General features: G+C 42.9%; 1 protein-coding gene across 1 annotated transcript in view; it reads right to left on the bottom strand.

The window, feature by feature from the left end:
* The window catches only part of LOC147203323 (CUB and sushi domain-containing protein 3-like), a 299067-nt gene that overhangs the window by 22907 nt on the left and 258938 nt on the right, over positions 1-17222 (bottom strand). Inside the window, exons 58-59 of the mRNA XM_086114399.1 lie at positions 5063-5242; positions 2666-2731 (exon numbers count right to left, since the gene is read on the bottom strand). Of these exons, the coding sequence (XP_085970525.1) occupies positions 2666-2731; positions 5063-5242 (246 nt within the window). The remainder of the gene's footprint in view (positions 1-2665; positions 2732-5062; positions 5243-17222) is intronic.

The raw sequence follows: 17222 nt of genomic DNA, 5'->3' as shown, positions 1-17222 counted from the left end.
AGTACAGGTCAGCTTGCAAATTTCAAAATACACCAATTGATGCTTTATGGAGTGAGGTTAGTTAAGTCAATCCATCGATCTTATCCAGCCGTTTACGGGCAGTAGGTGGGGTACACCCTGAACTGGTTGCTTGCCAATCGCAGCACACATGTAAACAAACAAACATTCACACACACAATCACACCGAGGGGCAATTGAGAGTGTTCCATTAACTTGCCATTCATGTTTTTGGAATGTGGGAGAAGACCAAAGTACACTGAGAAAATCCACGCATGCATGGGGAGAACATGCATTCTCCACACAGGAAGTCATAATCGAACCCCAGACCTATGCACTGTGAGGTGGCTATGCAAACCAGTCTACCATGGTGCCCCCCTAGTTAGGTCAAGGCACAACCAGCTATTTTGCTGCAAGCGATCATAACACCATACATTGACATGCTAATTTACACACCACAAATTCATTGCATTTTATTTCTAGAGGTGCAAATAAGAGGTGTGCAAGTGCGCATGTGTACTGAAAATGGCCACGTGCGCTCGAATTTCGATTGCCTCAGTGCACTTTTGCGTTCCAAGAATATTGCAGCCACATATGTCTGTGAATGCAGCTCAGTGCCTTCATTCACTAAGTCCAAGTCTATTTAGCAGCCACAACAAATGCTTACGAGGGTTAACTTCAGAATAAAATACAGCTAAGGTATTGATGTCCATGTACAGTATTAGTTGTGAAGCTTTAATTTTGAAGTTGGCATCATGGCTTGTTGTATCATATGAACAGCCGTTATGGTGGCCGACTTGTCATTGCTGGCGTTCACGGAAACAGCGGCTAAACTCGAGAGGTGGTCGCCGAATGCGGCAACATCGCCGCCAATGGATGGTCATCTCAGTCTCATTGCATCCCATCTTTGACGGTCCATCAAAAGTGGTGTGTGGTGCAAAAAAGAAGCTCTGCACTTGTCATGATTCTGTTTGGCACGAACAGGTGGCACTGTAGGGCTCTGCCTGCAGCTGCACACCTGTTGGTCATTCTGTAATTAGTGCTTTGAAAGGACTCCCGGCACAACCACTCGGTGCCGGGTCATTGTTTGTTTGTTTGCTTGTTGCTTGCAACTGTCATGTTTGCTTCTGTCATGGTTCTGTTCCTGTTAGTTTTTTGCCACAGTCATGGTTTTGTTTTGGTACTTTGGATTCCTTGTGTTCTTGGAACTTTGTTTAGGATTTACTGTAGTTTTCTGTGTTTTAATACAATTGGTCAAGTACACCCTGCTCCTCCCTCTTGCCTGCTTTTTGGGGTACACCACCACCTCGCGAACGTGACAGCACTTAACTGTGTTAATCAGCTAGCAGTATCATGCGTTAAAAGTCCATCCATCCATTTTCTGATCCCCTTTATCCTCACAAGGGTCACGGGGCATGCTGGAGCCTATCCCAACCGTCTTTGGTCAGTAGGCAGGGGACACCCTGAACTGGTTGCCAGTCAATCGCAGGGCACACACAGACGAACAACTATCCATGCTAACACTCAGACCTAGGGACAATTGAGAGTGTTGAAACAGCCTGCCATGCATGTTTTTGGCACCCAGAGAAAACCCAAGCAGGCACAGGGAGAACATGCAAACTCCACCCATGGAGGCCGGAGCCGGGATCGAACCCACGGCCTATGCACTATAAAGTTGACACGCTAACCACTCGACTACCATGTTAAAAGTCGTTGGTGGGCAATCAATTTTTCAAAGCTGCTGTGGAATCACTGAAACTGTTAATGAGGGCCGCACCACCACAACCACCATTTATGTATTTGTTTATTTATTTATTTATTTATTTATTTATTTAGTTTGTTATTAACAAAGCGGTAAATTGTATCGCCACTTGTGTAGCACCCGGTATCACTATTAGTGAGAAAATTTAAACTGAAACCTGCTGAGAAAAAATAAAATCAGTCACATCAAAATGACGTATCTCAATATTCACTCAAAAGTCGATGGTGTCCATATATATATACAGTATATATATATATATATATATATATATATATATATATATATTTGTAGATATTTTTAAAATCTGCTGACATTATGAGCACAAAACACTCTTGCAGGGGTGTCAAACTCATTTTTAACACGGGCCAGATTGTAGTTAGGGTTTCCCTTGGAGGGCCGTTATGACTGAATTTTGTGAAAGCATCAATGTTGAACCACCTCCACATATTAGATACACATCAAGCAATAAATAGATGGAAAACTAGTTTTGACATCAGAAGTCAAGAATAATGGATAGTTTGAATATTGTAATTATTACATTATACATGAAAATGTTAAATTCTGGTTCAGACTTTAGCAAGCATCATGGAAGTTGACATGCTTGAATTGCTTACGTGGGCCACATAAAATGATGTGGTGGGCCAGATCTGGCCCCTGGGCCTTGACTTTGACACCTGTACACGACAGCGTTAGATGTTGTTCTGACAACCAAATCATTACAAGGGCTTATTCCTCTCTTCCCGCCACCGTGCGGGAAATAAGACTGCTGCTAACACGAGATTGTTGCTGACATAAGGGATACCTCCTGGAGACAAGATTTCACAAAAAAATGTATAAGGAGCTAAATTTACAGTTGCAGAGGACAGATGACCCAAATTGAAAAAGGTGGTAGAATTCATGACTCACCATTTATTTTTGGGCTTGGTGTCCCTGGTATTAATTTGACAGTTTTTTCCTGTGACTTGGATCCGGCTGCAGAAGAAGACAAACATGTCACAAAGATGGAGTGATTCATTGCATCCAGGCATCATAGCCAGAGAAGGCAAGAAAAGTAAACACACTGCCCATCTGAAACTTTTCTTTGTTATTTCTTTTTGGAATTTGGCTCTGTTGTGACACAGTATTTGTCAAACAAGACTACTATATTTTGGCAATCAACATTAATAGTTCTTTCATACTAGTACAGTATTTCACACACCAGCCGAGGCGATTTAGTACTATGTTTCATGATTTATTTTACGGTATTTTTGTATTAATGTTACTTTATTTGGAAAATCAACTAGATAGAATCCAGTGGTACCTCTTCTTACGAATGTCTCTTCATACGAAATTTTCAAGTTACGAAACACCGCAACAGGAAAATATTGCCTCTTATTATGAAAGAAATTTCACAATACGAAAGGTAAAAATATAGTTAGTATGGGCTGCTACTCGCAGCTCTGAGTTCCCTAAATGCAACATATTTATGGCTGCTCCACCATTGGCTATTACCGAGCATCATCCTGGCATCCCATTGGCTAAGAGGGACCTCTTGTGTGTGTCTATGTGTGGAGATAGATAGATATGTATCTATGCAGTGTCCTAGTCATTCGCCCCTCGGCGATGAGGCGTTCCAATAGTTTTATGTAAATGTGAAAAGAAAAGTGTTCACAAGTCCGGCGATGGCCCACTGTGCTGCTGTTTGCCTTGGACATTTTCGAAGGTGTGTTAAAAGCCGACAAAAGCAAACATCCTTGGATCAGTTCTTCACAAAATGCCAGGCAAAAACCACTCCTGAGAGAGAACATGAACTAAAGAGGGCAAAAAACTATGAGGACAAAGTTAAAAGTTAAATGACCATCATTTTTAGTCTTTATTCTTTGTTCTTTACATTATGCACAACTCTCATTTATTGTGCAATAATCTAATTGTAACATGTATTTGTTACATATTTTGATGTACTTTAGGAAACATTTGTGTCTGAATTTTAGGGGGGCTTGGAATGAATTGAGGCATTTGCATGGTTTCTATGCACAAAAATTTCGAGTGAAGAAATTTCTTCCAGAACCAATTAATTTCGTAAGTAGAGGTACATCTGTATACCACTTGCAATAAAACAGGATTTCCCCCAAAATAAAATCTGTCCAAATTAATTTTGGTTGGAACGGCCTCTTCAACCTTATTATGAGATGAAAAAAATTGTCTTTTGGAGGAACCCTTTGTGTTATATTGCCGATCAAAAATCTGGTAAAAAAAAAAAAAAGCACCTTCAAATTAGAGTACAAGAGTATACCCTCATTAATTCTAAACATATTTCTAGAAAAATATAAATGTAATTGGCAATGCCGAATTTGATTTTGAAGTAGTTTGTTATGAACGTATTCATTTAAAGGCCCTAATTAGCATACATCGACAATCACTGTTTAGTTAATAATGATAAACATATTCACTCTTTTTAAAGGAACAAATACAAAGTAAGCCCCTCAAATTTTCAGACAATTTCAAGAAACCCATAATGTAACTTCAAAAATATAGCAAATTTGTTGTGGTAAAAGGCACTGAAAGATAATCACATGATTTCACCAGTATATTTCACAAGTAACGGTATTTCTGGGGAACTATGAACTGCATGGATTTGGCTGAAACTTGTAATGAGAGTACTTCCAAAAGCTTTTGTGTGCAATTATGAAGTTTGTTGTTACACAGTTAATTCTACTTAATGCGAAATATGCATTATGTTTTAAGACACCTCCACAAGGCTTGTCTTTCAGAATATTGACAACAATATTTTGGGAACCAGTCACAATAATTGGTTAAAAATTCTTATTTGAATTCAGGAAAGAATCATGCTAAAGTGAAAAGTGAGAATATTCAAAGGCGTTATCTTGGGTAGATATAGTAACATTTAGAGATGATATAATAGTTAGTTGTAGTAGTTTATGCCACAAGGTAAGGTAAGGGATTTCATCAGGCTTAAGAATGAGTCCGATCAGGCCTTTTTGAATAGTGTAACTCTGGAGCCATCTGATGGTTATCGACAGGCCAAGCGGAATGCAGCTTTAGTGATAGCCAAGACAAAAACTCAGTCATGAGAGGAGTTTGCTGAGGTCAGGGAAACCCAATTCCAGATGGCATTGTTCTTGTGTATGAAGAGTTCACACATCTCTTTTGACAATTAGGCATAACAAGAATATCATGAAAAAACTGAATGTAAACACTCATCGCTGATAAATGTAAATTTGCTCTGGAGGCTTTCTCTACTTCCATCTATTCAGTGGCATCAACTCAATCATCTGGCATTGGACATCTCTGCAGGCAACTTACCTCTGCACACGGGCACCTTGCCAGTCCAGCTGCCGTCAGAGCGGCAGAAGCGGTGCTCTGAACCCCCAGAAAGAAAGTATCCTGGCTGACAGGTGTATACTAGGGTGTAACCATAGGAGGCCAGGTCCAGGCCCACCACATCCGAGTTGGCTGGGCTTTGGGGCTGATTGCATGCGTGAGCTGGAGAGTGGGTAGATGAAAAAAAAAATCAGGGCACACACACAGACCCTGTGATACATATATACAAATGGAGCTGGCTACATACATAAACTGGTGGATAATTAGGAGATCATTAGGCGAGAAAGGGTGGTACTTGGGGTAGGCTTATGTGAAACTTGCTTAAAAGAGAATTCCAAACATTTTGGCATTTAACTGAGCCCAGTGAGCTATTTAGAAAATGGCATGTTAATAATTTAAAACTCAAGAATTACTGGACAAATTACGTGTGAAGGCTGAGAAGCTGGATTAAAATTTAAGGAATGATTTGACATGATTTTCAATGATGTGGAATAATATTAAATGACATAGAATGAGACAAAAACAACAACAAAAAAAACGTAAATCCTGTTTTATTTTTGGAATTAAAACCGTTTAAAAAAGTTGTAATGGTCTTTCATCGGTCAAAAAAATATTTTCAGTTTTGAATATTTTGTGGGTATTTTAATGGGTAAAATGTTATGTATGTTGGAATTGTTCACATTGGTAGGGATAAGCAGAACTGTTTCAATTTGGAACGGTTTGAATTGGTCACAAATTGGAGACATTCGAGGAGAAAAACAAAAAAAAATCAAACATTTAGAATATTTTGTGGGTATTTTAATCATAAAAAATAGTATATCTGGTCGGTGGGAATTTTCGGAATGTTGAAAAGCCTTACCAAGGTTAGCAGAATAAGTTGAATATTTTGAATTTCACACTGGAACAATATAAATGTCAAATGTTGAATTTGCCAGTGGAAATGAATGGTGAATTTTGGTCGAAAACCTTTTGAAGAAAGAGAATTTTGGTACAAGAAAAAATAGTTGCCCTGAATAACATGAAATTTGGGAGTTTAAATTTGGCACAGATCCATCCATCCATCCATCAAAATGGTAAAAAAAAATGTCAACAGTAGAACAGAAAAACACAATTAATTAAATTTTGCTTGTGGATATTTTCATGGAGAAAATGTTGAATATTTGGTAAGTGGGAATTTGGGAAATCAGTAGCCATAAGGTGGACAATTTAAAGTTGGGACAGTTTGAATCAGTCAAAAATTGTACAAATTAAAGGAGAACCCCCCCGGCCCCCCCCCCCCCCAAAAATATCATAAATTATGAATACTTTGTACGTATTTTAATGGTGGTAAGTGGGAGTTTTTGATATTTTGATAATACTTTCCAAATTGAACTGAATGAGCTAAATGTTTTGAATTACAAATTGGAATGATGTAAATGTGAAATGTTGAATGTGCATTTAGGAATGAATGGGGAAATTTTGCGTGAACATTTTTTTGGAATGAGAAAAATGGAAGCTCTGATGGCGTGAAATTTTGGAATATATAGAAGTTGAAATGGTGAGAATCAGAGTAGCATGTCAAAAAAGTTTGAGGAAGAAACTATAGGGGTGTTCACACGGCAAGATTTGGTCCGGTGCTACGCCGGGGCTGCCCCAGTAGAGCGTTCACACGTGCAAATTAGCTCCGGCGTAGCCCCGGAAAAAGGCTTACACCGGACCAAATTTGATCCACCTCAGGGAGGTGGTTTAAAAATTTGCTCCGGAGCAAATGCTCGTTTGCGAAGCAGCACCGATGTAAATTTGCACGTGTGAACGCAACTGGGTTAAATTTGCTCCAGAGCAAATGCTTGTGAAGCGTACGTACGGCGAAAATGTGTTGCTTTCGTGCTCTGTCGGACTTCCGTCATGTGTTTGTTTAATAATGACACAAGACTTGGCTGGTAACATCTTTCCTTTTGTAGGAGACTGGACTGTCTCGGAGTTGTTAGTGTAGTTTGTTCCTTTGTTGTGTGTTCACAACCCCCCGCCCCCCATATAATTTATTTAGTGATTTCCTCTCTTGATTTTCTGTTTGGCGCATGATGTGTTTGCTTTTCTGAGTGTCATTGAAGTCATCGTTGATTTACGTTTTCGGGGGCGGTCACTCTCGAGCAGAAGGCACGGAGACCGAGAAGGAGAAGGACGTGCCTGTCCAGTAGTCGCTTGAGTTGTGTATACGTTTTAAAAAGAACCAACACGACAGCTCATTTGTTTTCTGTCGTTTTTCTCCGCTGCAGAAACTGCCGTGTGAACGCAAGTGGGGCTGCACCGACGCTGTGCCGTTGCAGACACGCTCAGCGGCTTTGTACGTGTGAACGCTCCACACAATTTGCTGCAGTGCAAAATATATCGCAACAAAATACATCGGTGCAGCGCCGGAGCAAATGTGTGCCGTGTGAACACCCCTTATGATAACAATAATAAAGTTCAGGTGGAGAATAAGAGATGTATGAAGCCCCCAGCCTTCACCCAATCATGAATATCTTTCATAAAACAGATTTGGCCTTTGGCCTTTCAGAAGCAGTGCTAAAAAAAAAAATCATAAAAACAGAGGCGGAAAGTAATTTGAATGCTATTGGATGTTGACTTTACAAGTGAAATGTAGTTTTACTTTTACAACATGGCTGGAAATGTTGTGAGCATGCTTCATTGAAGTCATCATAAATGGAGACTTGTCTCCAGACCGCAACCTTATTCGAGCAAATGAATTGCTACTATTGCACCCGACAGACACTACCCTCCATATTTCTGATGCTACCGTCAGTTCTCTGTAGCGGTGCTCTTTGCGACAACAGCTGGCCAGTATAACCACAGTCAGCATTTACACTGCAAATTCATTGACCCCACCTTGAGTGCATTGATGCCCCAGCTGTACTGGATGTAGCAAAGTGAAGTGATTTGTGAAGAGGCCTCATTCACTTGCTCCTTGGAGGTGTATCATCAAGGCAGAACTAAATAGACTCATAACAAACGGTTGCTTAGATTGTATTATGTAAGTCTGAATCAATTTTTTGAATATGATTTTATGGCTAGTATGATGGCCATATCCAATATGGCGGACAAGCTGATATAAAACTCGGAAATAAAAAGAAAGAAATGAAAAGAACATTGATCTTCATTATAGATGTCCCATGGGTGAGTGACTCCTATGGTTACTTTTATGATATGGGTTCAAATGGCTCTTCAGTTGCTCACTCCAACGTAATTGCCTTACTGTGATTGCACCATTGACAGTTTTCAACGCATAATGTAGACAAGCAGAATGTCACCTAGTCTCCAAAAAAATGCTATCAATTGCCATCAAATTTATGTTAGCATCATGACTTAGAGCTCACTTCCAACTCTGAGTGCCCCTCGCCCCCCCAAAAAATCATCCATAAAATCTAAAATATTGGTGCAATCATTCTGATATTTTGTCAGGTTGATGTAGGCATAAGTTGAGATGCCCACGTACATTTTTGTGAAGATTGATTACAGCAAGCTTATTTACGCTCATATTAAGTGCTTCAGACCTTCCCGTGTGTCAATTTACTGCCGTGTCCTCGGCAAATTAATCCAGCTCTCAAATTTCACTTGACAGTTTGGCTTAAATTGCCTAAGAACAGGTAGATGCTAATTTCAAGTGAAATGTGCTTTTGTTTACCTTACCTCGGCGGCAGCATTTGGCACATTAAATGCTTGTTTATATTGTACCAAAATCTACACTATCTGGAAGGAACATTTATTTGTTCCTTAGCAGTGTTGCCACTATCTGATTTCTTTTTTTTATAATTGATTATTATATCGACTATTCCATCAATCAACTGAATACTGAAATTAAATAGTTTTATTTGGCATCGAAGTGTATTATAAAACAATTTTACATATAGCATACTGTATCACATGAGAAGGATTGATGTACTCGCAAAACATTTTGAAATTGATTCATTTATTGGTTTGTCATTGTTTCCACAGTTAAAGCAGATGTTTGCTAATGTCTTACCTTGATTAAACACAACCGTCAGCTTTCAATGAAGCCAAAGAGGGTTTGGACTATTTTAAGTTAAACAATGGTTCTTTACTCAATTATTAAGAAGACTGGCGATTAATTTGATAATCGATTAGTTGTGACACCTCTACTCATCAGTCATGGAGCTCTGCGATATTGGGCTCTCAGTTTGGTTATACAGTAATGAAGTCACAGTCTTGCAACATGTAAGACACACAATGGTTTTCAGATGGCTTCTGCATGAGAAGAAAAGTACCTACCGGTCACTCCATTCATCTTTAACAATTTTGTTTTATGAGTCAATTTGACAAACTTTGGACCAGCCATTCCGTGATGTGTCTTCAATACCGTGAAAAAAAATGATTGTGTGACGATGTATGGTCCACCGCTTTAAGATACCCATTGTGTAGGAATTTGGGCCTGTTTTAAAACCAACAACAAAATCGCTAGACCAGATTGGCCAGGGGTAGACCAATGGATTGGGAGTTGTCCCAAATTTCCCAATTGCCATGCTGTCCCTGAATCAACAATCTCAATGCAGATGGGGAACTGATGAAGACAAGAACACTTAAATGGACAAGAGAACAAGCAGAAAGAGTCTGTATCCAACTGGCAGATGAATATGACAGAGGCGCCCGGTGATTTATTCGTATCACTTCAAGCAAGCAGATACATACTAAGATGAAAAGCCTGGATAGCCTGATGGATGAATAATTAAATGACTCCCCTTCTTCAAACCAGCCCCTCCCTTACTGTCTGAGCACAAGTCTTTGGAAGCCATTTAGAATGACAAACTGTCAAGACATGTCCAGGGTACTTACAGAGTTTTCAGAATATGAACAGTGAAGACACTTACAGGGCTATGTCATAACTCCCCCCAAAAAGCCAAGTTCATCTTATGCATTGCAACTTTTGAGGTTACACAAGGGATCACTAGAGCAGTTCACTTTTACTGGCCGCAATACTGATCCGGGGGGGAGTGTTAGAGTGTTAGAAAGAGAGTGGACAGCAGTAGACGTTGCTTGCAGACTTGGGTGAAGGAACATCACCGTTGGAAATAGACACACAATGAATTCAGGATAGTAAAAAAAAAATACTATTGTGGCTTGCTCGAAAGATGAACAAAGACTTGTAAGAGGTGCTATAGAGTCATCTCTCACAGTAATATTGGATACTTTTTGTATCAAAAATTAGTGTCTTTTGCGCACTTTAAAGTAAAGTACTCACACGTGCTAAAATCAGGCCCCAGTATATGTATGATTGATATAAATGCGACAATGTTACCTAAAGTGTGCTGGAATAGATGTGACTGTGTCAGACCTTAGAGGGCCCAAGTAGATCAATTTAACAGGAATTGACGCATGTGAAAAAACATCAATCCAACCATCGATTTTCTATAACGCTTGTCGTCATTGGGTTTACAGCTGAGATGGAAACTATGCCAGCTGACTTCGGACAACAGGCGGTGAACACCTTGGACTGTTTGCCAGCGGGATAGGCTCCAGCACCCCCCGCGACCCTTGTGAGGATAAAGTGGATCCACAAGGATTGTATCGTTAAACGCCCGGTCGTTGACGAACTTCTTTGAAGTTGGTCGTGCTTTCCCTGCGTTCTGCCCCGTCTTTTACTGTCCTCCTAAATACAATCAGGACTTTTTCTTGCAGAAATCAGGCACATATGATCGTATCCTCCTCACGCAGGATTTTAATATTCACTTGTGTTGTCCTGTAAAACCACTAGCAAATGACTTTTTAAGACTTAGTGACTCTTTTAATTTTGTGCTATATGTCAACAGCCCGACGCATGAACAAGGACATACTTTAGACCTCGTTCTTGCTTATGGTCTACCAGTGTCAAACTTAGAAGTCTTGGAAAATGTGATTTCTGATCATATCACAGTTTTATTTGATGTTGTTTTATTGCATGCTGCTGTTAAATCTGCCACCGCCAAATTTTTAACCCTCTCACAGCTGGTCAACCCTCTGATGCCTTCAATAACCCTTGCTTGCCTTCGTCTAAAACAGAGGAATTTCCCTCTTGGTTCAACACATCCAGCTCTATTGGATCCGGTGGCTCCTTTAAAAACTGTGCTGTCAAAACCTAGACCTGAGCCTTGGTTTAACGACAGAACTCAGGCAGCTAAGCAGGGGTGTCATGAAGCCGAACATAAGTGGAAAGAAGTTGCAGGTACTCTTATCAAATCTGGAAAGACTGCTGGCGAAACTATCAGATCACAGTTAATTAAGAGGCCAAATGAGAATGTTTATCAAACCTAATTCAGGCTAACCGTCACAACCCATGTATACTATTTAAAACTATTGATTCTGTACTGAAACCCCCTCAGCCTACTTGCTCAGAATCTTCACCTGAAATGTGCAACATATTCCTTCAGTTTTTCATTGACAAGGTTTCTAAAGCTCGGACTGTTGTTTCGAACACTACATTTGATCCCTCTGTCCATGTTCTGTGTTCTACTGTGTTAAATTATTTTAAACCTGTGTCCTTAACGTTTATAGAGGGTGTGGTTGTCCAGATTAAGCCCTCTGGCCTCCCTTGTGATTCTCTTCCTCCGCATTTCTTTAAGGAGGTTCTACTGAGTATTGGTACATCGGTCTTGGCCATTACCAACAGCAGTCTCTCTCTCTCATGTATAGTTCCCCAACAGTTTAAACATGCTGTGGTGCAACCCTTGATCAAGACATTCAATATTATTCCCCAAAACATTTTGCATTGTTGAAATGATCACAGTTAATAGATGTTGCACTCTGACTGATTTCCATTGCGTTAATTGCATTGCATTTTCTCTTTGGCCAGCAGGACAAGATTCATTCAGCATTCACTGTCAAATCCATTTGAATTTCTTAATGAAAAGAGCATTTAATTCATAGAGACGGCTATTTCTTAAACACTTATTATTTGAGTTCTCACTGGATCTTTGGATCCACCTTATCAAATGTACAGGGTAAGCTTGAAAAAAAACCCCAACTATTAATACAAACAAATATTACATCAACAGTTTACATTTATTTACAAGGAAAAAAAACTTTCAATCGCTAAACAGCTTCTATATAGATACTTCATTACAAACTTCTGTAATAATGTAGTCAAATTTGGAGTGAGGGTCCTTACATGAAACTGTATTTTTTCCAGAAGGACAGTTAACTGCAAAAGAGGAGGTGAACTGGTCTGGAATGTTATTGAAACAAACTTACCGTATTTTCCGCACTAAAAGGCGGACTGGATTATGAGGCGCACCTTCAAATAATGGCCTATATTTTAATTTTTTTAATTTAAATTGCACGCACTGGACTATAAGGCGCAATCTACAATGCATCCACTAGATGGAGCTACAGGTACGTCTTTGTCCGTCTCCGTGCCTTCTCTTCTTCCGTTACATTCGAGAGGCGTTCATGACCGCCTCCAAAAAACGTAAATTACCGATTACTTCTATGAAACTACGAAAATTGAAAATAATGCATCAAAAAGAGAAAATCACAAAATAAATTCTATAGCCCCGTAGCTGCAACAGAACGATCAGATGTCAGTAAATTTGATCTTAGTTTTACTTTTTGGTGCCCACTACCATCTTTGTTACTGATTATTGCTTTATTGTTGTATATATGTTAGTTGCTCCATGTACAGCACTTTGTATGCAGCAATGGCTGTTTGAAGGTGCTCTATAAATACAGTTGAGTTGAGTTAAATTGGAGGAGACTGGACTGCCTCAAAAGTGTTTATTTATTCCTTTGTTGTGTACTATATTCACAAATGAGGAAATCACAAAATAAATTCTGTAGTGGGGCTATAGAATTTATTATGTGTTTTCCTTGCTTGATTTTCTGTTTTGATGCATTATTTTCAATTTTCGTAATTTCATTGAAGGAATAGTTAATTTAGGTTTTTCCGAGGCGGTCATGAACGGCTCTCGAGTCGAACGGAAGAAGAGAAGGGACGGAGACGGACAAAGACGTACCTGTATTTGTTGAGACTGTGAAAACCATGAATAAAGTGTGTGTTTAAAAAAACAAACAACACACCACAGCTCTCCTTTTTTCGGAGCTGCAACAAAAAACATATTTAATAAAGCAGCGACACAGTTCACTGAACCAACAGCAAGTTATGTCATTGTAAGCATTTCTCCAGCAAGGAGCCATCTTGGGGTCAACGTATTACTGTAATGTCCATACACAAGGCGCACCGGATTTTAAGGTGCTCGGTGGGCTTTTAAGAAAATGGAAGCCTTTTTGGTGCGGAAAATACGGTAATCAATACTCAGGTAGCAGTATGGTCCATTTTCTAAGGTCTCCTCCTTGTGAATGTATATATTTGTTCTATTTCTCCTTTCTATTCACCATTTAGGCAGCAACAATGACAGGATAAGGACAGATGAAAATCTATCAACATTTTCAAGTCACCACAGTTGATGGATGAGAGCCAGATAGCTGCTACTAACACAGGAAGTAAGGAAATTGTAATGCATCAAAGGCCTTTGCCTCTGAATGATAAGTGAGTCGGGTGTCAGACAATTACAGGTGGTTCCCATACGTTGTCACAAAATTACAATAAATTTTTAAAGAGAGTTGTCATGACATTGATACTTTGATTTAACAGACCCGGTTCTGAGTAACCCATAGACTCCGGATTTAACGGACAGAAAATATTGTCCAGTCCACTCAAATTGCCCCTTTGTACGGGAGCTGTCATAATCTGTTAGTTCCAGAATTGGCCGGCATTGGCCACAGTGCCAGTAAAGGGTATTGTGGTGCAATCAGCAGACAGAGACTGGTCGAAGAATTTTCGGGTTCTACCGCTGATGTCACAGACATGTAGTAGACTACAGCAGGATCACATGTGGTGGCCTATGTTGACTGGGGTGACTTTCCCATCAAAGGTAATTGAATGTATAGACATTAGCTCAGCATCGCCATATGCACGCAGGTGTGTGTCCTGTCTACCTATTCATATCAATGGCTGTTATTCACCGGAACGAGTTGTCATAATGTATTACAGTAATCCCGCTTAATGGGGACCAGAAATAGTTTTTTAAATTGGATAACAATATAATATCCGTGAGTCGTCACCTTACCGTGGTGGAGGGGTTTGTGTGTCCCGATGATCCTAGGAGCTAAGTTGTCTGGGGCTTTATGCCCCTGGCAGGGTCACCCATGGCAAACAGGTTCTAGGTGAGGGGCCAGACAAAGCACGGCTCAAAGACCCCTGATGATGATTACAATAAATGGATCTAAGTTTCCCTTGCCCGGACGCGGGTCACCGGGGTCCCCCTCTGGAGCCAGGCCTGGAGGTGGGGCTCGTTGGTAAGCGCCTGGTGGCCGGGCCTACACCCATGGGGCCCGGCCGGGCACAGCCCGAAGAGGCAACGTGGGTCCCCTTTCCCATGGGCTCACCACCCATGAGAGGGGCCAAAGGGGTCGGGTGCAATGTGAGCTGGGCGGCAGCCAAAGGCGGGGACCCTGGCGGTCCGATCCTCGGCTGCAGAAGCTAGCTCTTGGGACATGGAATGTCACCTCTCTGGCAGGGAAGGAGCCCGAGCTGGTGTGTGAGGCAGAGAAGTTCCGACTGGATATAGTCGGACTTGCCTCCACACACAGCCTGGGTTCTGGTACCAGTTCTCTCGAGAGGGGTTGGACTCTCTTCCACTCTGGAGTTGCTCACGGTGAGAGGCGCAGAGCAGGTGTGGGCATACTCATTGCCCCCCGGCTCAGTGCCTGTACATTGGGGTTGACACCGGTAGACGAAAGGGTTGCCTCCCTCCGCCTTCGGGTGGGTGGACGGGTCCTGACTGTTGTTTGTGCATATGCACCAAACAGCAGCTCAGCATACCCACCCTTTTTGGAGTCCTTGGAGGGTGTGCTGGAGAGTACTCCTGCTGGGGACTCCCTTGTTCTGCTGGGGGACTTCAATGCTCACGTGGGCAATGACAGTGAGACCTGGAGGGGCGTGATTGGGAGGAACGGCCCCCCCGATCAGAACTCGAGTGGCGTTTTGTTATTGGACTTCTGTGCTCGCCACGGATTGTCCATAACGAACACCTTGTTCAAACATAAGGGTGTCCATATGTGCACTTGGCACCAGGACACCCTAGGCCGCAGTTCGATGATCGACTTTGTAGTTGTATCATCGGATTTGCGGCCGCATGTTCTGGACACTCGGGTGAAGAGAGGGGCGGAGCTGTCAACTGATCACCACCTGGTGGTGAGTAGGCTCCGATGGTGGGGGAAGATGCCGGTGCGTCCTGGCAGACCCAAACGTATTGTGAGGGTTTGTTGGGAGCGTCTGGCGGAATCCCCTGTCAGAAGGACTCCCACCTCCGACAGAGCTTTTCCCATGTTCCGGGGGAGGCGGGGGACATTGAGCCCGAGTGGACCATGTTCCGTGCCTCTATTGTTGAGGCGGCCAATCTGAGTTGTGGCCGTAAGGTGGTTGGTGCCTGTCGTGGCGGCAACCCCCGTACTCGCTGGTGGACACCAGCAGTAAGGGATGCCGTCAAGCTGAAGAAGGAGTCCTATCGAGCCTTTATGGCCTGTGGGACCCCAGAGGCAGCTGACGGGTATCGACTGGCCAAGCGGAACGCAGCTTCGGTGGTCGCCGAGGCAAAAACCAGAGCGTGGGAAGAGTTCGGTGAGGCCATGGAAGCCGACTTCCGGACGGCTTCGAGGAAATTCTGGTCCACCATCCGACGTCTCAGGAGGGGGAAGCAGTGCACCACTAACACTGTGTACAGTGGGGATGGGGCGCTGCTGACTTCGACTCGGGACGTTGTGAACCGGTGGGCAGAGTACTTCGAAGACCTCCTCAACTCCACCAACACGCCTTCCTTGGAGGAAGCAGAGCCTGGGGACTCTGAGGTGGGCTCTCCTATCTCTGTGGTTGAAGTCACCGATGTGGTTAAAAAGCTCCTCGGTGGCAAGGCCCCAGGGGTGGATGAGATCCGCCCGGAGTTCCTCAAGGCTCTGGATGTTGTGGGGCTGTCCTGGTTGACACGCCTCTGCAACATCGCGTGGTCAACAGGGGGAGTGCCTCTGGATTGGCAGACCGGGGTGGTAGTCCCTCTTTTTAAAAAGGGGGACCGGAGGGTGTGTTCCAACTACAGAGGGATCACAATCCTCAGCCTCCCTGGTAAGGTCTATTCAGGGGTGCTGGAGAGGAGGGTCCGTCAGGAAGTCGAGCCTCAGATTGAGGAGGAGCAGTGTGGTTTTCGTCCCGGCCGTGGAACAGTGGACCAGCTCTACACCCTTAGCAGGGTCCTCGAGGGTATGTGGGAATTCGCCCAACCAGTCTACATGTGTTTTGTGGACTTGGAGAAGGTGTTTGACCGTGTCCCTCGGGGAGTTCTGTGGGGGGTGCTTCGTGGGTATGGGGTACCGAACCCCCTGGTACGGGCTGTTACCGATGCCAGAGTTTGGTTCGCATTGCCGGCAGTAAGTCGGAATCGTTTCCAGTGGGGGTAGGACTCCGCCAAGGCTGCCCTTTGTCGCCGATTCTGTTCATAACCTTTATGGACAGAATTTCTAGGCGCAGCCGAAGCGTTGAGGGGGTCCTTTTTGGGGGCCTCAGTATTGCATCCCTGCTTTTTGCAGATGATGTGGTGCTGTTGGCTCCTTCAAACAGGGCTCTCCAACTCTCACTGGAGCGTTTCGCAGCCGAGTGTGAAGCGGTTGGGATGAGGATCAGCACCTCCAAATCTGAAACCATGGTCCTCAGTCGGAAAAGGGTGGAGTGCCCCCTCCGGGTCGGGGAGGAGATCTTGCCCCAAGTGGAGGAGTTCAAGTATCTTGGGGTCTTGTTCACGAGTGGGGGCAGGAGGGAGCGGGAGATCGACAGGCGGATCGGTGCAGCGTCTGCTGTGATGCGGACGTTGTATCAGTCTGTCGTGGTGAAGAAGGAGCTGAGCCAAATGGCAAAGCTCTCAATTTACCGGTCGATCTACGTTCCAACCCTCATCTATGGTCACGAGCTATGGGTCGTGACCGAAAGAACGAGATCCCGGATACAAGCGGCCGAAATGAGTTTTCTCCGCAGGGTGTCCGGGCTCTCCCTTAGAGATAAGGTGAGAAGCTCGGTCATCCGGGAGGGGCTCAGAGTCGAGCCGCTTCTCCTCCACATCGAGAGGAGCCA

Source organism: Hippocampus guttulatus, chromosome 6, assembly GCF_054856545.1.
Source record: "Hippocampus guttulatus isolate MCC_2025c chromosome 6, RoL_Hgut_1.0, whole genome shotgun sequence".
In the NCBI taxonomy this organism is placed as follows: Eukaryota; Metazoa; Chordata; class Actinopteri; order Syngnathiformes; family Syngnathidae; genus Hippocampus; species Hippocampus guttulatus.
The sequence above is the reverse complement of the archived record's forward strand: the minus strand, read 5'-3'. Positions and strand labels throughout refer to the sequence as shown.